Here is a 25,470-nt window from a genome sequence, read left to right on the forward strand (position 1 = left end):
AGCCCTTCCCAGACACTTTTACTGGCTGTGGAATTTGGGCAGGTCACAAAGAGAAGATAATAGGTTATGGATTTCATAACCCATCAAGTATGACCAGGGTGCTGCTGTCCCTCCTGGCCTGTTCCTCGCATCTTAAATAGGGGTCTAACATCCCAACTGGAAACAGGCTTCAGACAGTAAAGCGCCCTCTACAGATAAAAGCATTTAGTCATGACTCTCCTTTGTGCCCGGTTATTCAGGAAAAGACAACGATGCATTCATTTATCATAGCATTTGGTGAGTTATTTTACTCCACTCAAGCGGCAAAAGAGAAAAGGGCCGGCGTTGGGTCTCGATTTATATTTCCCTCCAGAGGACAAAATATGGTGGCCCCTGGAATTCCACAGCTTGTAAAACGCGCCGCGGAAAACGCTTGTAGGCGTGCTGGAACTTAACCCCTTCCTTTCCGCCGGCCCAGAACGACTTTTAAGGGCGTCTTCCCCTGACTCCCTGTCCATTCGCCCCAGATTACTCTAGTAGCCAGATTCCGTCTCGCCCGATCACCCTCCAGTTCTGCTGTCCCCTCTGGAGTTTCTGGGGTGGTCGATGGGCAGACCGCCCTGGCGGACCCTGGGTCCAGCCCCTCCTAACCCTCATGGTCCACCTTAAGGAGCCTCCGCGGCCGGGAGTAGAGGCGGGTGTTTTGTTCTTATAAGGAGGAAAAGTTTCTTTGACATCCAGGAAATGAGTAAGTCTGAAGCCCTTTAGAGCCTGTTGATGGGGGCCAGAAGGCGGGAGCCGGCCGGGGTATCGCCGTCCCCGTCCCTCTAATTGCCGGGCCGGACGCTCAGCCGCAGCCGCCGCCAGACAGCGGATTCGGGGCTCCCGGGACCCGCGAGCGCAGCCGGTGCTCGCGCGGTCTCTCCAGAGCCGGGGAGCGGGGACCAAAGCTGAACGTAAGTATCGGGCCCGCGGCCGCGAGGCTCTGCGTCCTCCCCGGGCATCTCGAGTGCTGGAAGGAAGAAGAGGGACCAGGCGGAGCTGCGCCGGAGATGGAGGAGGATTGGAGCGGGGTGCCCGCCCGGCCCTCCCGGGTCTGGGCTGACTTGGGGAACCCGGTTACGGCGCCCGAGCAAAAGCGGGGGTGCTGTCCTCTGCCTCCTCGCGCCGCGCGGGGTCCTGCGTCCCAGCCTCTCCGCTCGGGCCTCTCCCGGGCCGCGGAGACCCCAGTGGGCGCTTCACTGCAGCCCCGCGCGGCTGGCAGCTCCTCCTCTGCGCGGACCGAGCCGCGGTGCCGGAAGCGGGACCAAGTTGCTGTTTCTACCGCCCCGAAGATCCGTTACTTTCGACCTTGCGAGCAGAGTGCTAGAGCTGAAAGAGTGGTCGAGTCGTCCTGCTCCTTCGCTCCCTTCCCTCCTTCTTTCCCTTCCTGGAAGGAGGGAGTAGGTGTGAAGCTTGTTTTTTTCTCGGTTTAAGGTAGTGAAGCTATGAGGTTGCTGGGGCCGATTAAAGCCCCCGCCGCTTCCTCTTTCGGGCCTATTAGTGGAGGAGACCCCACGCCGTGCGGAACTTTCTCTTGGGGCTGCAGCTAGTCTGCCACCTGACCTCTGATAGCATCCCAGACCCCTTCCCAGAGTTTCCAACTTCCTGGTTGCTGGGTTGGAGGGACTCAGACGCCCCAGGGCTGGGCTTCTTCCCATTCAGAATGCTCTTTCTCTTTAAAAACAAAACTGCTGCCTCCCAGGAAGGGAAAATATTTTACTGAACCTCTCAGGGACCACGCTTTGCCTTTTGCTCCTCTGACTGGTTTGAGAACCACCCCTCCCTCCCCCCCCCCAAAAAAAAAACAAACAAACTAGAAGAGTACCAGCCACTGGTGGACCCTGGACCCTATGCTTTTGGATCTAAATCGGTTTCAGAGTCCTGTTCTTTTTTCCTTTGTTCCTCTTTTGGATTTGACCCAGGGCCCTTCCCTTTTACAAACCAGTTCTACCCCGGAGAGGCTGCCAGGTAAAGCAAATCTGTGCTGGGTGCAGTCACAGGTCCAAATCAGCCTGGAAAATGGCCTGGTAGACAGGTAGAATGGCTGCCGTTCACCTCTTATTAATAACGTAATAGGCTGTGCTTCTGAATCCTCATCGCAGCCTGCGTGCCTAAGTGGCTTTCATTGTTTGCTAGTTCGCTGCGTGCTGCTGCTCCTGGCCATCCTGCCCTCATAGTTTCCACTGTGGGTAACCATAAAGTGGTTAGACCGACTCTCCAACGGGAAGGCTTTTGTTCAAGTGCCATCCTCTAGCTCCGTAATTTTCAAAGATGCAGCAGTTTCAAGCTCCAGCTTTCGGGTGGCAAGGATCTGAACTTTTATCCTCATGCCATCAGCCCAGAAGTTGTCACCTTACCAAGAACGCCTTCTGGCTCCTGCAGCGCCCATGAGGGAAACAAAGACAAGGGTGTGTGGGTGAACTTTTTATCTGAGGGCAAGAAAGGGGAGGAACTTCTGGTAGAGACCTCTGGCAAGATTGTCCACCTGAGAAGGTATCATCTGGGAGGAACCTGGTTTTGTATTTTTTCCTTCTTGGACCCCCTGGGGTCAATAAAGAGAAAGAAGATGGGGGATTCTGTCTGAGGGAGAGGGTGCACATCTGGGAGGGGGTCTGGGTGCACAGCCCTGTTCCCACTTGTCCGCAGGAGAGAGGATGGAATGCCATGGAGGGTCTGGAAGGGGCTTCTTGTGAGGGAGAAGGGAATGAACTGGCAATATTTCCCCCAGGTTTGAGAAGCCTAGGGGGACTTGGCTCTGGCCTTCAGGAATCTCCAACATTGTCACTTGAGAAGAGGAGACTTGCTCTTTCTGGCCTCAGAGACTCACTGGGTGGGAGAAGCAGGAGACAGATCTTACTTACTTAGAAGTAAGGGGGAACTTGCCGACAACTAGAGCTCTTCAGTAGGTAAAGCGCTGCCATCACTGTCAGCAGACAGGTGGCCATCAACAATTACGAAGGAGAAGGTCCCTTCAGAGTCAAGACACTGTGGCTCCATGTTTGGAGTGCAGAGTCCCCTCAATAGGAGGGCAGCCCCTGGGGGATCCTGGGGAAGGCTTTACCTCACGAGCGTCCTAAGGGAGGGGCAAGTGCTCCAGGTATGCTGGGCACCTGAGGAGCAGAACCGTACTTGGGGCTGGGGCTAATCTCATCTTGCTGCGGAGGGGGACATAGCCATGAGAGTGCCGAGAGCTGATAATAATAACCTCCAAGGCTGCTGCAGGCCTCTTCCATCCTTTGCATGAATTAGAATAAGGTGCTTCCTCTTGGCAAAAGGATGGCACCCTGGTGCCATTTAGAAAAAGGGGCCTCATCTGGGTGGACAGAGCCAAGGCACATAGCTGGGCAAGCAGCATGCGAGCTGGATTCATCCTCACCACCCCGCAGCCGGGTGTTCTTGAGCAGTGTACCACCCATACAACTGTACACAGCAGCCCTGATAACCAACAATTAGTGAGGGCTTAACATTTGCCAGGCTTTTTTTTTCCCCAAAACCACTTTGTCTGTATTAACTCATTTAATCTTCTCAGTAGCCCAGTGACATAGGTATTGGTACCCCCATTTTATAGTCAAGGAAACTAAGGCACAGAGGAGTAAAGTATTCAGAAAAAGAGAGAAGGGCGGTTGCTCTTTTTCTTTGTCAAAGGAAGTAATACCTGCTCTCAGCTCAGATGGAAAAAGACGTAAAACTCACCCGGCAGCCAAAAGAAAGGAAAGAAATAGGCAGGCCTGGCCTCGGGGGCTGATGAGGTGGCCTGGCCCAAGCCTCAGATGGCTTTCCTTCTTAATCGCTAGGCAGTGTGAGGTCGCAAATCCAGTTTGGGGCCTGGCATGAGGGTGGTGCGTAAGTGCTGCCTGGGCGTGGTGCAGAGGAAAGACACCACTCAGGGCCCCTGACCTAAGCAGAGAACGCCTGCCGGAGTGGACGATGGGAGAAGTATCTGAACATGCTGTCCTGACACTTCCAAGCCCCACAGGCCCCATCCCTGTCCAGTGCTGTTCACGTGCAAACGCCCTTCCCAAGCTCGTCCAGGAAGACTTTCCAAAACTCCATTTCACAGCTCCATATATGTGGTCATTTATTTTTCACACTATACATTTCAGCACTTAATTAGGTGCAACAGAGCGTTTTACTACGTACTGTCTGTAGACAGTATTTTAAACAAAATAGGCTTCTCAGCTAATGGGAAAGTCACGATGTCTCCTGGAAAGGGTCGGCTGGTGCCTAGCTGATTTCTCAGAAGGGTGGTGTTTACTTGCATCATGTCACCTGTCCCAGAATCTGGCTCTTAGCTGTGCCCTCTAGAAACCCCATCTCCACAATTTTCAGAACGGTTTGGACTTGGGCTACTGAGTCATCTCAAGAGAGCTCCCCAAAGTGAGTGTACAAATAAAATTGCTAGTGTATTAACTTGCAAGGAGACTTTGTGACTATCGTGCAGCCTGAATGATACCTGCTTCTTGCGTCCTGGGCAAGGCACATGGGAAACCAAAGATCAGAAGGCAGCTTCTGCTTGGCAAAGCTGGATTCAGATCAGGGGAGGGAGAGGGCAGGGGGAGTGATGGTCCAATAGCATGGGCTCTGTTCACTTCTGTGGCCCCTCACCAGTGGAGAGATACCTGCCAGGTAGACTAGCACTCCTGTATGCTATGTGTATCTCCTTGGCCAGTCCCTCAAAGGCAGTGTACCGGTAGGATTTCTCCCTGTCCTCTTTCATAATTTAGCAGTTTTTATTTTATTTACTTATTTCATTTAGTGCTTTCTAAGCATTAGCTCCCGACTACATTGAGTTGCATTTGCATAAGTTAAATAACTACTATAAGATTTCAGGGTTGTAGGTTCAGGCCACAGGGGTAAATGCTGCACGCAAATCAAGGGGGTGGTCAGGTGACCTGGATGGGTCAACAAGAAGTCAAGCAGAACAAAGAAACATGGTCCCTAGTCAACACGGATGCTCAAGGAAGTGGAAGGCCCAGGACTGGCCACTTACTGCAGCTCCTGTGTGAGCATGGGCATGGTGAAGCAGTCCTAAGTGCTTGCTTTGGCTGCCTTAGCCACCTGGCCTGCCCAGCTGGCCTCTTTGGATTTAAAGGGCTCTCCTTGGTCTCTGTCCAGGCCCACTCATGGCTCATCTTTAGAAAGCCATAGCCTCCAGGTGCCGCAGAGCCAAGGAGGTATGACTCACATGGGCTTTGGAGTAGGGAAGGCTTGGGTTCAGTCCTGGCTCCACTGCTCAGGAGTTGGGCGTTCTCAGTAGCTGGGCAAGTGCGTTGACTACTCCAAGCCTCAGCTCTGTCATCGGTAAAATGTGGATAACCCCTCATAGGGCCTGCTTATGAAACACTGAGCACAGTGCCTGGTGCAGACCAGTATCTGGCTAGTATGAGCTCTTAAAGACAGTAGAGGTCAATGGAGGATCTGCATTCTCTGCCAGATTGGGACCCTCACTTCCCCCATTACTGCCACTGCTCCCTCCTCTGAGGTCTGGGCAAAGGGCAAGGCCACAGGGACCCAGATTATCCCAGATAGTGAGAAGGAGATCATTGGTGCCCTTGCGTGGGGTTCGTTCAGAGCTGAGGATAAAGCTGCCCATCCCAACCTTTTGACTGACACTTGGAGAGGGAAAGTCAGGTTTGAGGCATGGCCTAAACAGGCATCCAGAGGGGAGAGAAGGGTGAGAACGTTTTCTGGGACAAGAAGAGGATCATTTGGTTGTGCCCAAGAGGTGTATAGGATCCTCCTGAGCAGTTTGGGACCTGTGACGTTTTCCTGTAGAAAGCACAGCCCCCTCCATCCACGTGGCCTACCCCATGACATCAGCGGAATGGAAGTACCTCACAGGTGACATCACTGTTGCCCAAGGCAACACCTCCACCTTAAGTCAGACCGGGGGAACAGGAACCACCCAACTGTAAGACACATTGACGGGAAGGAGCTCAGAAGGCATTACATCCACAGGTGTGTTTCTTAGAGGATGGGCCAGGGGAAGAGGGCGGGGCTGCAGGTCACAGGTCTGGGCTATGAGCCAGTTGGCGGAAGGTCCTCGGGCCTTGGATTTGCCCCGAGGGAGCAGAGCACAGCTGTCAGCATGCTATCTTGTTTAGTTCTCTGAACTGCAACTGGGAGCAAAATGCATGACTCCTAAGGGGCTTCTGGTGGCTTCCATGGCTCTGGGTCTCCCTTCTACCGCCTGAATCAATCCATGAAGGGGGTAGGGCAAGAGCAGGCCAGAGCAGTGATGGGGAGATCAGAAAAGTGGCTTTCCCTTCTTCACCGACCCCTCCCCTCCCCCAAAGGAAAGTGAGAAACAAGGCTGCCCATGTCCTTCCTGTGGGGGCTGACTTAAGAGAGAACCTTCATTCATTGATGGAGCGAGTATGTACTTATTGTGCACCTACGATGTGCCAGGGCCCTTGCTGGGCCTCCTGTGGCCTCACAGAGCTTTCAGATCAAATGCGCACAGAGGAGGAATGTCCGGAATCCACTGCCCCAGGAGTAGGTACCAGCTGGAAATAGAAGCAAGGTCTCAGAGTTCACCTCTCACCCAGCTCTGGCATTCCCTGTGGAATTCTAGGTGGGCTAAATGAGACCTGTGGAATCCCTTCCTCCCCAGCAGTTTATGCCGGAATTTGAAGGTGTTTGAGATGTACCAGAGATTTGGTGAGTCGTGTTAGAGAGGACAGCCATGTTCACAGTGTCCTGCCTAAGGACAGAATCCCACAAAGTCTGAGTGTCAAAGGTGAGAAGACAACAGGCAGACCACCAACCCCAGGTCCCCTCCTGCTCTGTGATATTGACAGACAGGGCTCAGTTTCCCTGTCTGTTTAATGGGGACAGTAATGGCCAGTACCAGGTCATATTCAGAGCACTTTGAGACCCTCTGATGGACGTCCCAAGAAAAAAATTCAAAGCCCACAACGTTTAAGTGGCTCACTTACAGGTGAATAACACAGTGAGGCACTCTGCTGCCCAGGAGGAGGGGCTCCGCTTGAAGCTCTCCTGGACTTTCTCCCTCCAGGTTATTTCCCTGCAGCAGATGCAGGAGAGCCTCCTACCAACCTGCATCAAACCAAAGGGAGGGCATTGTCATCATTTTGGCCCTGCTGGTTGGTGCAAAGCCACGTGCTCATAACAAACTGTTCTCCTGGGAGCCTGTTTCAATAGCCTTCTTAGTAGCAGTCAGGGGACCTGCCTGGAGTTTATGAAAAGGTCCTTTGTTTAGTGAGACTTTGTTTCAGAGTCACTGAGGAGGCAGGCATGCCTGGGCTGGAGGGGAAGAGAGTGGGGATGCCTGGGCCCCACCTCCGTGTGCTGCCCCGGAGGCTCCCATGCATCCATGCCTCTTCCTCCTGATGCCTCACCCCCAAACCCACCACCCAGGGTTAGAAGAGACCTCACTCCTTTTTCCTAATCCACTGCAGAGGAGGCTTCCCCAGGAAAAGCCATCTCCGATATCCCAGGCCAAACTCCCAGAATCTCTGGGTGGAAGGAACATCATAGGTTCATTAAGTCTGACTCCCTGCTTCATGCCCATATTTCACCTAAATTGTCACCTGCTTTTCCCTAAACAGTGCAGGGAAGGAAAGCCCACAGGTGCATGACTGATGTTTCACAGGTCACTGAGCAACATGGTGTCATGGGAAGATTGGAGGCTTGAAAGTTGGGCAGTCCTGGGTTCAAATCCTGTCTCTGTGATGTTGAACGGATGGCCTCCCCTCTCTGTGCCTCAGTTTCCTTATGAGGATAGTGACTCCTTCAGAGGTTTATTGTGAGGATGATATAGCAATGTAAAGCATTTTGCACAATGTTTAAATCTCAATAAATGTAGTGCATTGGTTGCTATTTACTAAACCCTCCCCTGGGTGTCAGGGCCATGCGGCTCGTCTGGTATTCTCCAGAAAGGGGGAGCTGCTCGTCACTCTACCAAGGGTTGCTCCTCTGCTTCTTCTCTTACCTGATTTGCATCAAACCCTGTCATCCGCCATTTATCATCCATTTCTAGAAGGCTCTCAAGCGAGGAGGTGGGTGTCAAGGAGAGACGCAGCTGGGGGTCAGATAACTTGTGTCAGAGTTCATTCCTGGGTCATTATCGTGGTCAGCGCTGGTGGTGAATCAGTCAGCCTGCAATTAGCTGAAGGCTGTCCAGACCTAAAGTGGCTGTGGTCTGTCTCCAGGGGTGTGCCTGGGTTTTTGCTCACATTTCCTGAGTCGCTTACCACTGTTAGTGCTTTGCTTTGCTTTTCTAACGGCAGGGTGCCTCCCAGGAAAAAAACTTAGAAGTTACTTCATCCAGGATGCCCTACTCCATTCCCATCTCAAATTCCTGCTCCTGGGAGTAAAGGCAGTGAGGTTCTTTTCCCAGTCCTGACTTCATTCATTCATTCATTCATTCAGCAAGCATCCATGGAGCGCCTGCACCTTTAATGCCAGGCATCAGAGACCAACACCGGTTTCTCCTTCTAGGTGCAATGGAGGAGCTTTCAGTGTCGCTGCCAGATGGGCAGGAGGGAGCTGTGAACTTCCCAGGTGCCAGACTTCCTGCTCTCCCTCTGTGGCAGCCCCTGGGGGCCTTTAGAAGAAAACGGGGAGGTAGAGGAGACAACTTCACCCTGTCCCCAGGCTTCTGGAGTTGCTGCAGGGATACAGGCCACCCCCCTCTGCCCAGAGGAGTCGACCCTAAGATGCACCCAGCAGGATTTAACAAATCAAAACGGAGACTTGGCCTTGTCACCAATACCATTGCCAATCACAATGTCCTTTACAGAGCACGACCATGTGACTGCCATGCCATGAAGTAGGTGCTATTGTCACAGCAAGTGGGAGAACCAGGATTCAAAGCCGGGCCTCTGATTCCAGAGTTTGGCCCCTTTGCTGCTAAGCCTCTACAAAGCGTTAAGCGCTTCTGAACTGAAGAGCTTTGAGCTATTTCTTTCTGGGCGGCCTTGGGACGGGAGTGCAACATGTCCAGGTGAACTCAGCAGTGTCAGTGGCTGCTTGCACCCTACACCAGCCTGAGCTGTGTGTTGGTTCTGGGACACCTACTGTGTGCCGTGTGCAGCCTCGAGCAGAAGCCAGGACAGAGCGTGGGCATCCTCCCAACCGCATCATCACTCCATCCCTGTGGCTGGAAAACCATGTGGTTGTGGATCGTTGTTCTGTGTAATTCACAGGGAGGGTGACTGTGTTCACAGATGATTCTGGGGGTCGTTTTTCTAACAGTTCCTGGCCTTACAGCCTAGGCCCCCAGCTTCCCCTGGTGGAGGAGGACGGGTTTGCTCTGACGACTGAGGCAGCCCTGGTGAGGGAGGACAGGCAGACTGGCTGCTCTGTTTTCAGCCCAGGTCCCTGCAGCAGAGAGCACAGCCAAGAGGCCAAACACAACTCTTAAGTTTTTTACAGCTGTGTTGGCCTCCCTCTTGCCTTTGTGTCTCTTGCTGTTCCCCTTTATTAAGATGAAAGGGGTCTTTAGATCTTTGCAGTCACAGAGCATGACTCGTGTGTGTGTGTGTGCGCGTGTGCGTGTGTGTGTGTGTGTGTGTGTGTGTGTGTGTGCAGGAGGCCCAGAGCACTTCCATTCTTCCCCATCTCTCTCCCCCTCTCCCAGCCCAGCTGGGGCCCAGGCATTGTGTCAGGTACACCCAAGCCTCAGGGACCAGGGTGGGAACGCGGCCTGGGACTTCACCGTGTGGGGGCCAGCATCCCTCTAAGCCAGAACGTGAGTAACAGGAGTAAGAGGCGCTGGGTGGGGAGGGAGGGAGTGGGGGACCTGACCGTCTGTGGCCACAGAAAAGCTACCGGGGCCCATCCCCCCACGCCTATGCCGGGGAGGCCAGGGCTCACAGGGGAGGGGGCTGCTGGGCACTGACAGGCTATTTGATCCCATCCATCCCAGCTCTGAGACAGGGGAGCGGGTGGCCGAGCGAGGGCCTTGTCTTCCCTTTGTTGTCCTTCGTGTTTACTCTCTGCTTCCTGCTCCACCCCCTCAAGTCCCCTCCCCTAAGCCTGTGTGTTTGCCGGCGGCTGGAGCCGGCTTCCCGCGCCCCCTGCTGCAGACTGCCCTCCCTGCCCCATGGCAAAAGTGGGGTTTGTCCTGAGTATTTGCTGCTGTGCTTGGAGGCCTGGGGTGTAGAAAACACAGGGTGAAGGGAGAGACAGCGGACAAGTTTGGGAGCCCTGGCCTGGCTGCCCTGAGGTGGGCGTTCCTGTTCCCTCTGGGCAGCCGCTCTTGTGAGTGAGATGGGGCCCATGGGCAGAGGGGATCTCATGAGACACACTAGTTCAAGCCAAGCCAGCGTCTGACAGTCATGAGGGCTGCTTCGCTGTGGGAAATGGTTAGCCCTGAGCTCCTGTTATTAAAACGCACCCTGTGATTTCAGGTCTAGAAACCTGATGAGGGAATTGGGGGTCAAGGGAGGCCCTTGGGTGCACGCTTGCTGTAGGAAATGCATCCTTCCTAAGAATGGAGGCGTTTATAGAGGCCATCTTTAGAAAGCGGGTGTCTCCCATGTGCAATGTGTGAGCTGGTGGGCCCCCAAGGTCGCCCGCCCCGTCCTTAGCACACTAAGCAGGCAGCCCTGCATTTGGTCTCTGCCAGGCTCTCTGCAGAGTGTCAAGGCAAACAGGCCCACCTTGACCCAAGAGGAGCCCAACCAAGGAAGGCAGTGGGATAAGACCAGATCTCAGGCAAGCAGCTCGCTGTGATGAAAGAGTAGCTTGGGGTCCACCGGGAGACAGCAGGGTCTGGAGCCTTGGGCCTGGCATGGTGTCTGGCTCCTCTGCTCTCTTCCTACATGTGTGACCTTGAGCAATTGCTCAACCTCTCATCGCCTTGGGCTCCTGCCTGGGAAATGGGGCTGCTGCACAGGTGAAATGAGCTAAGAATAGAGGCTTGAGGAGCAAGTGTTTGTTGGGTCCCTGCTAGGGGCGCATCTATGGAGACACCACCTACACAAGGCACCAGACACCAGCCTGCACTCGGAGGGGCTTAATAAATAGGCCATCTCCCTCCCCTTGTTCTTCTATCCCTTTCAAGAAAGAAGGATTTGTCTCAGAAGTTGGGGGAGGGAGGGATCTGGAAGAATCTTGGAAGCGGTTTCTGAAAGGGGCTGGCCGTGAGGACCATTGGGTAGGGTTAGGCATGGACATTGCAGGGAATGGTGGGAAAGTAAGTCTAGGAGGTGTTCAGAGGACAGTAGATAACCTGAAGCGGCCCGGGCAGGAGGGAAGGGACCCGAGAGGTCCCCTGAGGCTGGTTGAGACCAGGCCCTGAACATCAGACTGAACTAAAGCTCAGACCTGTGTCTCATGGACACAAGAACTCCCTGAAGTGGGGCAGGGAGACCTCCAGGGCCAGGGCTACCTGAGGTGTCTGGGAATTAGGGAGAGCTTAGAGGAGCTGATTCCAAAGGACCACGCCGGGCCAGAAGGGAGAGTCCCATTGGTGTGGAAGCCCCAGGTTTTGGTGCACAGTGATGGCTGCGGCAGCTGGGGAGATTGGAGGTGCCCAGCAGAAATGGGAATGTCAGTGGCCAAACTGGGAGGGGAGGGGGGTGCATTGTGCTTTGAGACTGCATTGGCCTCCTGGGGCTGCCATAACCAAAGACCACAAACGCGGTGGCTTAAAACAACAGGAATCTACTATCTCATAGCTTGGGAGGCAAAAACTCTGAAATCAGGGTACTCGAAGGACCACACTCCCTCCAAATGCTCTAAGGAAGAATCCTCTCTTGCCTCTCCCAGCTTCCTGTGGCTCCAGACCTTCCTGGGCTGTGGAGTATCACTCCAACCTCTGCCTCTGTCTTCCACCACCTTCTCCTCTTTGTCTGTTTTCTCCTTTTCTGTCTCTTTATAAGGACACTTGTCATTGAATTTAGGGTAATCCAGAACTGTCTCATCTCAAGAGCCTTCATTTAACTACATCCGTAAAGATTCTTCTTCCAAATAAAGTCACAGGGTCCAGGTATTAGCACATGGACTTGTCTTTTTGAGGGCTGCCATTCGACCCACTGCAGTGACTGCCGGAGGAGCCCTGGGGAATATGGATGAGAGTGGGGAGGTGTGGGCCCCGACTCAGGGCTGCCAGGGGAGCCTTTCCTTATCTCTGTGACCTGCAGGCCTCCTTGTCATCCCTTAGCCTCTGAGACCCCAGGCCGCAGTCTGTCTGTCTGTCCTAAGATGCTGTGATTTTCCATGACTCCCTGTGGGTCAGGGCCTCTGCTGTGGGGAAGTCAGGCAGCATGGCTTGGAGGAAGGATGCCCTGTCCTTCCTGGGAGATTGATGGCTTCCCTGCCTTTTCCATCCCTTGCCCACCAAGGGACATGCATGGGCTATGATAGAGGAGCGGAAACAGGAAGGATGTGGGCTCTCCCACCCACGTGGCTGGAGTCCGGCCCACTGTCCTTCCTGCACCTGGGCTGGCTGGCTGCATGACCCCAGTCCAGAGGATGGGTTTGGCATCCTGGTGACTTTTTGGAAACGCCTCCCTCTTCCGAGAGTGGGCCTCGAGGAAACTTCACACTTTGGCAGGTGTGACTGGGCATCCTCTGTGAGTCTGGCCAGTGTGGCCACGTGTGGTGACAGCAGAGCTCACGTCAGTGGAAAGGCCACTCTCCTCGCAGTGTGCACTTTCCCACGGGCCCATCAGTAGGTCCACCTCTCTGGCATGGGGGCGGGGTCTCTGCTCTCCCCCTCATTCTGCCCTGCTCCCCAACCTCCATCAGGGCCCAGTCTTGACCCTTGGGGTTTCCCCGGGTTAGGGAGGGCTGGCGGGGGTTCAGCTCTCAGTCCTGCGGACCACAGGCCTTGGTCTGTAATCTGAGTGCTGCTGAGTGCACACCCATTAGGCCACACGGTCTCTCTCTTTCCTTCTAGTCCCTAGAGAGGCTGCGGGGAAGGCACGTATAAGCCCCTAGCACAAGCTGGTTAGGGTTATTCTGAGGGTGGCTGCTAGGGCCGACTGGGAGACACTGGGATAGAGTCAGCCCTGGACTTGGGGTGAAAAGTTGAGCCAGGGGGGTATTTTGGGGAATCCTGGATGCAGAGGTGCTAGCAGGTGGTGGTACAAGGGGGAAGAGTGAGGAGAGCCCCGGGGTCACTGGCCGCCTTGAGGGATGCTTGGTGGGGAGTGGGGGGCAGCAGTGGGCAGGGAGAGGAGGCGTGTGAGGGGCAGCAGACTCTGGGTGGCCCACTGACATATTTTATTTGGCTCACATGGGTTTTAAAGAATTTTTGAAAGAGTAGAAGACATTGTAAAATTGGGATTTTGATAAAATCCAGATTTCTGGCTTCTCTTGGGGGAAACAAAAAAGATTATGCCATTTTGGGTGCATAGAACCGCAGTACGGTAGCTCCCCCTAGAGAAGTGCTGTGCGACCCAGTGGTCTGGCATCGGCAGCCAAGCTCGTCTGTGGTGGGGGAGTGTCCCCTCTCCACGTCCCTACTCCAGGCATGTCTCCCACCGCCACTCCTGCCCCCAGGAAGGGGAAAGGAGATAAGGGAAGGGGCCCAGTGGCCCTGAGGGTGGCAGGTCCCAGCAAGGTGACACAGGCTGGAGGCCAAGACAGAGGTCCTGCCCAGTGGGAGGGGTGGGAGGTGATGGAGGCGGTCACTGCAAAGACACTGAGAAGAGGAGGCCCTGGGGGCCCAGAACCGCACCCTTTCTACCTACTTGCTCAATTAATTTTTGTTGGTCCTCTTCCTTCCTCTTTCCTCACTTCCTTTCCTTGCACGCCCCTCCCTCTCTGCCCACGCCTGAGGCCTGCCAGCGTCCCGCTCCCACCCCCACCCACAGTGCTGTTCAGCCCCCCTCCTCTCCCCCCTAAACCGCCTCCCCCATCACTGTGTGGGATGCAGATGAAGAGAGTGGCTCTCTGGCCTTGCCCCTGCTGGGCCTTCCTCCTCTCCAGCAGGGAAGCCCCATCCTGTAAGGGTGGCAGGCAGTGGCTGCAGAGCTGCCCTTCTGGAACTGTCTGTGTTGAGTCAGTCTGTCCCCTGGGCCCTGAGGCGACGAGGAAGGAGTGTGTGGAGACCCATCACTCGCACAGCCAGCCGTCTCCTCCCAAGTATGGGATAAGCCAACTCCCACTGACACACTGGGCGCCTGCAGGTGTCCAGCCTCATGCCTGGCGCCTGGAGGAGGCCCTTGCTGGCACCGTAGGCGGGAAGGCAGGGACCCATGGGTAAACCAGCGCGGTAAACAGCAGGAAGGCGGCCTGACCCGCAGGAGTTTGGAGAAGGGCAGGTTCCCTGGAGGAGGGGTCCCTGAGCTGGCCCTGAACGGCAGGTGCTATTGAACAGCAGGAAAGCTGGTCAGACTCCAGCACGCGGCCTGGGCTCTGCCAGAGAGAAGCGTGGAATCGGGGATGAGACAGGCGGGACCACAGGAGGAGCGCCTCACAGCGCTCAGGCGGACTGCTCCTGGCGCCCACACTCCAAGCCAAGACTCAGGGTCAAACTCTGTGCTCTGCATTCAACCTCTCTTTTCTTTTTTCTTTTCTTTCTTTTTTTTTTTTTTTTTGTCTGTGTGGCATGTGGGATCTTAGTTCCCCACCCAGGGATCGAAACCACGCCCCCTGCGTTGGAAGCGCAGAGTCTTAACCCCTGGACCGCCAGGAAGTCCCCTCTATCTCTCTTTTCTTACAGTCCTGTTTCTCCAAGGCCTGGGAAACTTGGGGGACAGTCAACCTGATGATTTTGGTGGTCGCCACTGGCAGTGATGCCAGGGAGGTGGCAGGGCTCACTCAGTTTCCCATCAGCCCCTAGGGGATGGCGGTGGAGCAGAGAGAGAGGGCAGACTCCGTCCCATACTGCCATCCAGGGAATCTCAGGGGCCACCCAGTGAACCTCCCTGACCATCAGTCTCTTCACAAGGTAGGGGTGTTGCAACTACCTAACTGGTGTTCTGAAAATTAAATATCAAAACACACTCAGAGTAATTAGCTTCCTATCAGCTGTTATGAAAACATCACCACCTTCCACTAATCCTCTCCTGTCTGTGAGGGTCCACAGGGTGATGTCCAGCCTGCCTGGACCACTTCCACTTTCACCCACCTCTCAGTCAAGTGTGTCTCCTCATTATGCCTCGGTAAAATGGGGCTTAGATTAGTACCACTCTAAACTCTGACTTTCTTAAATTTTTGGATTTATTTTCCCCAAACAACATGTATGTCATTAGCCAGGACTGTGAAACTCCAGCACAAGGCCAAGCACACAGGAGGGGTTCAGCCCAAACTTATCAACGGTTTGGGTCTCCCTTAGCCTCTTCTTTCTCAGGAGGCCCAGAACCTAAGCAATGGGAAAGGGACTCAAGTCACCCAACGGGGCCTGGGCTACAAGTGCCCTCCCCTGCCATCAGCCCACCTCCTTATTCCATTTCGTAAGGACACATCAGCTCTCCTTTCGGCTCTGAAGATGACGCCAGGGCCTGAGCTACTTTTGCTGTGGTAATTAGCAGAGCTAATTGCATCTGACAGGCTGGGCATGGGGCAAACCCTTGGCGAGCTCCAGGATCTGGGCTGCAGTGTCACTGGAGCCCCACCCTCCTCCTCCCTGGAGGCCTGCCTGGTTTGGGAAGGGGTGGTTCGCAAGCTGGAGTGGGCATTAGAACCACTTGGAGGTGCTGGCCCCGCCCCTGGAATTTCTGATCAGCAGGTCTGGGATAGCACCTGAAAATTTGCTCGTCTAACAAGTTCCCATGTGATATTGGTGATGCTGAACCGCGAACACATTTGGAGAACCACTGTCCCAGGGGGGCTGCCGGGCTGCTGGGAAAGGTGCCCCCGCTGCTGAGGCCACGGTCAGCCAGCCCTGGGAGGGGGCTGGTGGGTGACAGGGAAGAGGGGTGTTGATGAACACGTTGTGGGGCTGGACACAGGCTCCTGCTATTCTCAGTTTGTTGTAAGAATTGTCTGGAAGGAAGGGGCATGGTGGACATGGAGCCAAGCAGATGGGTACAGGGAAGGTCTACAGACAAGGAGGGGCCCCCAAAAGAACGGCAATGAAACCCTCTCTGCGATGTTGTAGCCTATTGCTCATCCTGTCCTGTGAGGGCACTTGGTGGCCGCCTGCCTCCCACGTGGATTGTGGTGTTTCTACTACTGAGGATCATGGCACACTCATCTTTGTGGGCCCTGTAGCACCCGGCATGTTCCTTGCACACTGTAGGTGCTCTGTAAACATAACACAGTGGAAAGAACTTGGGCTTTGGCGGAGGCAGTCAGCAGGCTTTCTCAGCCCAGCTTTGCCTTTTCTAGTTGTGGGGCTAGAAAATTACTTCTCCTGGGCTACGGTTAACCCACCTGTGAAACAGGAGTGACACCCACCACCTAGAAGGTTACAGGGCTCGCTGTGTGCAGTGCCCGGCACATCCTAGTGAGGGCTTGACAAATGTTAGTGTATCACTATTAGCCAACTCTTTTTTTTTTTTTTTTTCCGGCCACGCTGCGTGGCATGTGGGATTTTAGTTCCCTGACCAGGGATGGAATGTGTGCCCTCTGCATTGAGAGCACAGGGTCTTAACCACTGGACTGCCAGAGAAGTCCCACTGTTAGCCAGCTCTCAGTGGCATTTATTGGATTAAGCTGTGGTGGGTGTGCTATAGGGGTCTGGGGGCCGTGGGAATGAGGGACCCACGGAAGGGAGGGGCCATCTTGGATTTCTCCCCCAGGGTCTGGGGCTTCCGGCCAAGCTCAGAGTAAGGGCCTGAGTAACCCATCAGTCTGGGCCCACCACCTGCAGCCCTTTGCCCCAGCCCCTGCTGCCCTCGTGACCTTGGCCCTTTGCCAGGCTAAGTTTAGCCGTGACTTGCATGGGCCGCTACACTCTGTGGGCTGGGGCAGGGGTGGAGAGGAACTCAGCAGGTTTCCTGCCTGCTTCCGGGCAAGCAGACCAACAAAAGCCCTCCAAGTGGCCCAGGTTTATTTTCAAAGCCAAACCCAACTGGATGTCTCAGACTACATGTATGGGGCAGCCTTGTAGAGGTGAGAGCTTTGGGCCAAGCCAGAGGTGGACATACTTGAAATTGGGGGAAAGGGGCCCTTTGGTGAGTAGTGTGTGTGTGTGTGTGTGTGCGCGCGCGTGTGTGTGTGTACGCGTGCATGCATGTATCCACGGTTTTGTGAGAGGCTCTCAGCTACTGTCCTGTCCCTGTGGTCTCCAAAAGTCCAAACATCCAGATTCTCTCCCCTCATTCTTCTGACCCCCGCAGCCCCTAGGGCAGTGTTCTTGTGACTTGGTTTGGGGAGGGGAAGTAGTGGAGGCTTCTAACCCAGCCCCACCTCGTGGGCACTGAGCAGCCACCACCCTGTTCACCATCACTTCGGTGCTGCAGGCAGAGCCAGCCTGCACGGAGGGTACCAGGAGCAAAATGACAGCTGGGATCCCATCCCATCCATGGGAGGGTGGTGGTGGTTTAAGCTGGGAGTGAGTCAGAGAGAACTCCACCTCCAGGAGGATCCAAGGCTCCAAAGGCTTCTCCCCATTTGCTTGGGGGCAGGGTGGAAGGAGTGGCGTGCCAAGGAACAGCAATCCCAGGGGAATATTTTGTGCTTTCAGAGCACTTTTGAGCATGTGTTCCTCCATGCCCATGGGAGTTGGGCAGGGCTGGTGTGCTTGACAGTTGAGAAAATAGGCCCATGGAGGCCAAGGGGGAAGGAGCTGGTATTGTAAGGTGCTGACCCTATGCCGGGCACTGTGCTCAGCACCTGAGATGGATGGTCTCGCTTAACCTCCCCTTCCTATGAAGGAGGGCCTGCTGTGAGCGCCATCCCACAGGTACAGCAGTGGAGGCCCAGGAAAGCCAAGTGACTCACCCAAGACCCCTCAGCAAGGAGCAGTCACGGTTCAAACCTGGGCCTGTCTGCTTCTACAGCCTGGGCTCCTTCCTGTTTCCCTTGTGCTCCTGTTGAGTCTTGTTTGTAACCCTGCTGTTGCCAGTGTTCCTGTGGCTGCCTGCTTCCTGCCCGAGTCCCTTGTAGGGGCATCTGTGTGGCCCGCTGCATCGCAAACCCCTGCAGGCAAGTTCATCTGCTATTCCCATCCCATCATAGCTACCCTTTTATAAGAAAACTTGCTCAGGGGCAAGCATTTTGCTGAGTGCTTTCTATGCATTATCTCCTTTACAACAGCAGGTATAATTATTCCCATTTTACAGATGACGAGACTGAGGTTCTGAGAAGTTGAGTGATTTGTCCAAGGTCACATATCCAGTAGGTACACATGCTGGGTGCTAAGTCGGTCTGTCTCCTCCAGAGTCCATCCTCTTAGCCCCTCATGCACTGTGTCAATTGCTCCAGTTGATTAGGAGTTTTGAAACTTGCCTGCCCCAGTACAGCCCATCATCTTCCAGCAGACATGAGGACATATACAGGTAGCCCTGTGGAAGCTGTTGGGGAGGAGGAGGACTTCCCAGTCACAGGACTTGGTGATGGCACCCCTCCCCAGCTGGTAGCATCCTACCCTGAGTTGGCGTGGAAACTGACCTCTGGAATCAGGTGCTGCCAAAGACTTTTGCTGTGACTTGTCAGGGCCTGCTGTGCCCAAATGTGGCTGCCTACAGTACAGAGGCCCGGAAGGGCCTCAAAACCCCCAAATTATCTCCTAACTGGCTGCTGCCTAGTATTCTACTATTAGTACTCCACACCTTTATCCTAAAACTCTGATCCCCGTTTATCAGCCGGCCTTACAGTTTTATCTTGGACCACCCTGGCCAAACTTTCCACTGATGTTTCTAACGTAGAATCCGGGGCTGACCTGTTTCTGCAATTATCCAGCAAGCTGCTTCTTGTCTTGGGGAAGAGAAGCTGGCTGGCTGCCCCCGTTCTTTTTCCTCACCCTACCTCCCTTCCACTCTGAGACTTCCTCCACTTTCTCCTGTCCTCCATTTCCTCCTCAAGTAGAAATACATAAGTGCTTCAGAGTTCACCTCTGAGGCCTGAATGTGTCTGCACACTGAACTCTGCTGCTGCTGGACCTCCCTCCTCCCTGCCCAGCCTTTTGGTTCCTACTGACAAGGTGGAATCACGTCTGAGCAGCAAGCTTTGCCCAAGTGTGGCAACTCAGGCCATCTATTGGGTTGGCCAGAGAGTTCGTTCGGGTTTTTCCGTAACATTGGAAAAACCTGAACAAACTTTCTGGCCAAACCAATACATCCTGGCACTGCTGGGTAGAACCCGCAGAGGTGCTCTTACCTAATGACAGATACCTGCCTCTTGGCACCATTAGGGTAAGAACCAGAACAGATGGCTTTCAGGGTGCGAATTCAAGGTCAGGGAATGGGGTGTATTGGCATGTATTGGGGAGGTGCGGGGGGGGGGCTCTTGGTTCTCCAACAATGACCTCCTTTGGCCATTTGCTCTCCTAGCTGAGGTCCCCGGCAGGAAGCAAGTGGGGCAAATGTGGAAAAGGCCAATTGTTACTTCCCAAGATTCCAGCCAGGGAGAAGAGGGTATAATATAAGACTTACCATGTGAGTCTGCTTCTCAGACTTTAATGTGGATGGTATTAAAATGCAGATTCCGGTTCAATAGGTCTGGGGTGGGGCAGAGATTCTGCACTTTTTTTTTTTTAATAAATTTATTTTATTTATTTATCTATCTATTTTGGCTGCGTTGGGTCTTTGTTGCTGCGCGCTGGCTTTCTCTAGTTGTGGCGAGCAGGGGCTACTCTTTGTGGCAGTGAGCGGGCTTCTCATTGCGGTGGCTTCTCTTGTTGCGGAGCACGGGCTCTAGGCACACGGGCTTCAGTAGTTGTGGCACACAGACCCTAGAGCGCAGGCCCAGTAGTTGTGGCGCACGGTCTTAGTTGCTCCGCGGCATGTGGGATCTTCCCGGACCAGGGCTTGAACCCGTGTCCCCTGCATTGGCAGGTGGATTCTTAACCACTGTGCCACCAGGGAAGTCCCGAGATTCTGCACTTCTAACCAACTCCCAGAAGATGCTGAAGCTGCAGTCTGCATATCAAGTACTGTGTTGTAAGAGGTTAGTCCTTCCCCAAAAGTCACCTGAGAGCTAAAAAGCCATTTATCCTGGAGGAATGGTGTGTCTCCTTTCACAATTAAGAAGTCAGCTTTAAAGTTCAGATGACTCGTGAGAGGAAAGCCAATGATTCAGTCACTCTGGTTGTCTCCTAGACTGTTCTGGGGAAAGACCCAGGAGTAGCCAGGAGATCAATGTCTGAATTTGGGGTGGAGCCTTCCAGATCAGAAGGAGAGGTTTACAGTGGGGAAAGATAAGAGCTCAAGACTGCTTCAGTTACTGTTCAATGAACGTATGCTGTGCACCATTCACTGTGCTGTGTAGGCAGTTTGCATGGATCAACGCATCCATCAACACGATGACCCTCTGGGTGCTCTGGCTTTCCTTTTGTACAGTAAGGAAACTGGGGCTCAGAGGGGTGAGTTAACATGCCCAAGGTCACACAGCTACCCAGTGAGTGACAGGGCTGGCTTTGGAACCCAACCCTCCTGTTCTTAACCACTAGGCTATACTGTACTGAGGAAACAAGCATTCACTAGAAGGCATTCACTCGGGGGGGAGGAGGGGATGTCTTATACAGGACTATTTTGGTTTCAAGTGTTGGAAAACAACTCAAACTGACTTAAATAAAAAGGGAATGTATCGGGAGTTCTCTGGTGGCCTGGTGGGCTTTCACTGCCACGGCTCAGGTTCAATCCCTGGTCGGGGAACCGAGATCCCACAAGCCACGTGGTGCCACCAAAATAAAAAAAAAAAAAAGAGAGAGAATGTATTGATTTATATGACTACAAAGTCCAGAGGTGATGGCTTCAGGCACAGCTGGGTCCAGGGCATATGCTCTCCTCCATGCTGGCATCTTTCTCATCCCCTCTCCTGTTCCCTCGGCAACCCTAGGCAACAGGGTGAGTCTTTCTCCCCACTGGTCCCAACAAATCCTACCTCTATCTCCCAGTAGCCAGCATAGGGTCATAAGCTCACCCTGAAACAACCACCGTGGCTGGTGAGGAGGAGCATGAAATAGCCTTGGGCCTGGGTTACATGCTCACCCCTTAAGCAGGGGGTGGGTTCATCCCCACCCAGACCATAAGGACTGGGAGTAGAAAAGGTTTGGTTCCCAGGGAAAGTGGGGTGCTGCTACCAGAAAGAGGGCTGTCTGGGCAGACCGAAACAGGTCCACCGCTGTGGTTGTGTAGCCAGGATCGCTGCTGTGGGACTTCGGGGTTCTTGTTCCCGAGGCTAGGCTGGGCGTGGGGATGGGGAAGAACCGTAAGGCGTCCACCAGCTCGGCGGGGCGGAGGTCGGTGGGAGGGAACCACAAGGGAAGAAGCGGCACCGAGGGAAGCCCGGTGTGACCGTCGGCCTCTCTCTCTCTGTTCCCAGGAAAGCTGCAGCCATGGCGCTGGGGCTCTTCCGGGTGTGCCTGGTGGTGGTGACGGCCATCATCAATCACCCGCTGCTCTTCCCGCGAGAGAACGCCACGGTCCCCGAGAACGAGGAGGAGATCATCCGCCAGATGCAGGCGCACCAGGAGAAGCTGCAGCTGGAGCAGCTGCGCCTGGAGGAGGAGGTGGCGCGGCTGGCGGCCGAGAAGGAGGCCGAGAAGGAGGCGCTGGAGCGCGTGGCGGAGGAGGGCCAGCAGCAGAACGAGAGCCGCGCCGCCTGGGACCTGTGGAGCACCCTCTGCATGATCCTCTTCCTGGTGATCGAGGTGTGGCGGCAGGACCACCAGGACGCGCCCTCGCCCGAGTGCCTGGGCGCCGACGAGGACGAGCTGCCCGGCCTGGAGGGCGCCCCCCTCCGGGGTCTCACCCTGCCCAACAAGGCCACGCTCGACCACTTTTACGAACGCTGCATCCGGGGGGCCCCGGCCGACGCCTCCCGCACCCGGGAGTTTGTGGAAGGCTTCGTGGATGATTTGCTGGAAGCCCTGAGGAGCCTGTGCAGCCGGGACACGGACATGGAGGTGGAGGACTTCATCGGCGTGGACAGCATGTACGAGAACTGGCAGGTGAACAAGCCGCTGCTGTGCGACCTCTTTGTGCCCTTCATGCCCCCGGAGCCGTACCGCTTCCACCCAGAGCTCTGGTGCTCCAGCCGCTCGGTGCCCTTGGATCGCCAGGGCTACGGCCAGATCAAGGTGGTCCGGGCCGACGAGGACACGCTGGGCTGTATCTGCGGCAAGACCAAACTCGGGGAAGACATGCTGTGTCTCCTCCACGGCAAGAACAACGTGGTGCGGCCAGGCAGTGAGGCGGAAGACCCGCTGTGCGTCGGAGACTCCCCATACCTGGACACGATGCGGGTCCTGAAGTGGTTCCAGACGGCCCTCACCAGAGCCTGGCACCGCATCAACCACAAGTACGAGTTCGACCTGGCCTTTGGCCAGCTGGACACTCCGGGGTCCCTCAAGATCAGGTTCCGCTCGGGGAAGTTCATGCCCTTCAACCTGATTCCTGTGATCCAGTATGATGACTCTGACCTGTACTTGGTCTCCCATCTTACCAGGGAGCCCTGTGGGGGGACCCCGCCATCCAGCACAGATTGGCTCCTGTCCTTCGCTGTCTATGAGCGCCACTTCCTTAGGATGACCTCGAAGGCGCTGCCCGAGGGCGCCTGCCACCTCAGCTGCTTGCAGATTGCCTCCTTCCTGCTCTCCAAACAGAGCCGCCTGACGGGCCCCAGCCGGCTCAGCAACTACCACCTGAAGACCGCCCTGCTGCACCTCCTGCTCGCCCGGCGGCCAGCCGCCTGGAAGGCTGAGCAGCTCGATGCTCGTCTGCACGAGCTGCTCTGCTTCCTGGAGAAGAGCCTGCTGGAGAAGAAGCTCCATCACTTTTTCATCGGCAATTGCAAGGTGCCCGAGGCCATGGGGCTCCCTGAGGCCGTACGCAGGGCTGAGCCTCTCAACCTCTTCCGGCCCTTCATCCTGCAGCGAAGTCTCTACCGGAAGACAGTGGACTCCTTCTATGAGATGCTCAAGAATGCCCCAGCGCTCATTAGCGAGTACTCCCTCCATATTCCCTCAGACCATGGCAGCCTGCCCTCAAAAGCTGTCATCTTGTAGAGCATCCACGACCCAGAGGGCCAGGACACAAGGCATCCTACATGTCCACACACTTGGGGGCATGTGCAGGCCCTGTCCTGGGAAAATGACAGGCTTTGTAGGGCGCCGTGGCTCAGCCTGCCGGGGGAGCCAGACCCTATAGCACAGAGGAAACAGAATTCCAAGCCAAAGCTGGTTTGCTTTCATGCCATTGGGGCTTGCTGGTGAAGCTGTTGTCTGGGTTTGGGGACTGATCCTTTGCAGCTTACTTTTGGATCACCACCAATGGCCAAGGTGATGACAGAACTCTATGGACGCTGAGTTACAGACAATGCAAACATCGATTTGGGTGTGATTCTTTTTACATCCCAGGTCCAGTCTTTACTTGAATATCAACAAAAGATCTACAGGAATGCTAACAGGGACCCGTGTTAAGACCTTGCACCCTGGTTTCCAGTAACCCTTGACCCCAGGCATCTGCAACCAAGCAGTGGGCACCAGTGTGGGAATTTGCAGTGTTCCATCCACAGCCTGCACAGTAGGGGTCCCCACTGTGGCTGCCATTTTTATACTATTTGGAGAAAAGACCTAGAGAGATTCAAGGCCCCAGGTGGCTAATGTCTGTTACACAGAAGTGGGTACTTGGTGGCAGACAGAGGTTTAAGCTGGCCGTTGTTTCAGCTACACATCTCACTCAGGGTGCACCCCCTTTTCTCTGCCCCTTCTCCCAGGATGCTATGTCCTGAACCCTGTGGGTGCCACATACCATGCTGGGTACAAGCATGGTATGTGGGCCCCTCACCCTCGTTGTTCTCTCCACAGCTGGTCTCTCTGGCCACCAGTATGTTGGCAGGTGGGGGGCACTGAAGATAGACGATGAGAGAGAAGGAGGAGCACAGGGTCACTGGGGCAAAGGGCAGAGCCTGGTACCTGGGGTGCTGGGGTCTGGTTTGCAGTCTGGCCTCTGATGCCTAGTTCAGAGAAGGTCGTAGAGCTGAGAGGTGAGGGATGCTGTAGCCCTGAGTTTTCCTCAGGGTTCCAATCCTAGAGCAGGGCGTGCCTGGAAACAAGATTGCTGTGGAAACCCAGCTCCACATGCAGGCCCCAAAATCCCCTTGGCTGTTCATTCCAGTGGGGCTCCCTCACTGCACAGAACCCTCCCTTCTGGATGGGCCTTCCTGGCCACACAGATGACCAACACCCTAAGAGCCTGACAGAGGCTTGGCTGACTGGGACATGTAAGGACAGACTACAAGCACAGCCCTCAGACCTCAGAGAGGCCACCTTGGCACTGCTGGGCTGTGGTCCCTGGGAAGGCACCAGAGCCTGCGGTCAGAGCTGGCCTCGGTCTCCAGGCCTGGTTCAGAGGGGCTGGGAAGCCACTCCCTCCTCCAATTATGGCTTCACTTGCCCTTTGGGGGCTCCTCTCGTGGCATTGCTTCGGTAACCTTTGCAGAGGGCCAAGGGGAAGCAAGAATGAGTGCTCCTTCCCCAGCACTCCCCTTCCATGGTTGAAGCTGGCCGTCCCAGACACGTACCCAATTCCTCAGGGGTGTCGGGCTCACCATGAACTGAAGAAAGGATCCTGTCTCTACCCCAGGAGTGCTCTCACCTAGCCTCGGAGTGTTCTAGGAGACGGACAGTTTGCCTGACAGGGTTAATTCACAGTAGGAGGCTCAGCTGTTATGGGGCATCGAAGCCCATAGGAAGCTGTAGGAAGCTTCCTTCCATGTGAGCCGGGGTTAGACTGAGCAGCACCTGGGTCTGCCCCTCCCCAGGCCCACATGGTCTCCAACAGTAACCCCAAAGCCCCATTTCCAGTTTGGGGGAATTTCCTTATTTATTGTCACCCATGCCTTTCCTTTCCCATCCTCATCCTCATCTGATGTGCTTTGAGGAGACCCCAGCAACCAAGAACCAGCCTCCAGAAGCCAAGACCAAGCCTGAATCTCCCTCGGCTTCCCCTTTGCTTCCAGGAGAAAATTCACTGAAAAATTACCTTCTGGCCTCTTGTTTATACAGAGACAACAACTCAGCGGGGAAATGGGGATCTTTTATGCACCAAAGCTGCTTCTGAAGCAGACAGCAGCGGGACTCTTGGTGTTTCATGCCGCCTTATTTATGTTAAAGGAAGAATTAAATTCTTGCAAGGAGTAGAAACTGGTCACAGTGTTTGTTTTTAACTTCAGGAAATCTGTGAGTTTCCCAGGGCAGAGCTGAGGAGGGGGTGGATTTCCTACTGACACGCGGAAGCTTTCACTCCCTTTTTATTCTTATGCTTTCAGGAAATTTAAAAAATAGCAAAACAGAATATTTCTGGCCCATCTTTGAGGCAGCCTGCAGAGTTCCAGAAAGGGCCTTTGAAAGCAGGCTATAGGGTGGATCCCAACACAAAACCTTACTTCACAGAGCTGATGTGTGCAAAGAACGTGGGC

The 25,470-nt window shown here is 54.8% G+C and overlaps 1 protein-coding gene across 3 annotated transcripts; it reads left to right on the forward strand.

Annotated features, from left to right (window-relative positions):
• The first annotated feature begins 733 nt into the window (after nucleotides 1-733).
• ITPRIP (inositol 1,4,5-trisphosphate receptor interacting protein) lies at nucleotides 734-25,184 on the forward strand. 3 transcript variants are annotated; one of them, XM_061197499.1, is made up of 3 exons: nucleotides 734-935; nucleotides 8,485-8,547; nucleotides 21,373-25,184. In XM_061197499.1, the coding sequence occupies exon 3, from the start codon at nucleotides 21,386-21,388 to the stop codon at nucleotides 23,054-23,056; it is 1,671 nt and encodes a 556-aa protein (XP_061053482.1). In that variant the 5' UTR covers nucleotides 734-935; nucleotides 8,485-8,547; nucleotides 21,373-21,385; the 3' UTR covers nucleotides 23,057-25,184. The 3 variants fall into 3 exon arrangements, with proteins under 3 accessions (XP_061053482.1, XP_061053466.1, XP_061053490.1); XM_061197483.1 differs by lacking the exon at nucleotides 8,485-8,547; XM_061197507.1 differs by lacking the exons at nucleotides 734-935; nucleotides 8,485-8,547 and adding an exon at nucleotides 17,048-17,060.
• The last annotated feature ends 286 nt before the right edge of the window (nucleotides 25,185-25,470 follow it).

This window comes from Eubalaena glacialis, chromosome 1 (genome assembly GCF_028564815.1).
Source record: "Eubalaena glacialis isolate mEubGla1 chromosome 1, mEubGla1.1.hap2.+ XY, whole genome shotgun sequence".
Lineage (NCBI taxonomy): Eukaryota > Metazoa > Chordata > Mammalia > Artiodactyla > Balaenidae > Eubalaena > Eubalaena glacialis.

Excerpts from the sequence above, each read along its gene's own strand:
- ITPRIP (XM_061197499.1), top strand. The coding sequence starts at position 21,386 with ATGGCGCTGGGGCTCTTCCGGGTGTGCCTGGTGGTGGTGACGGCCATC.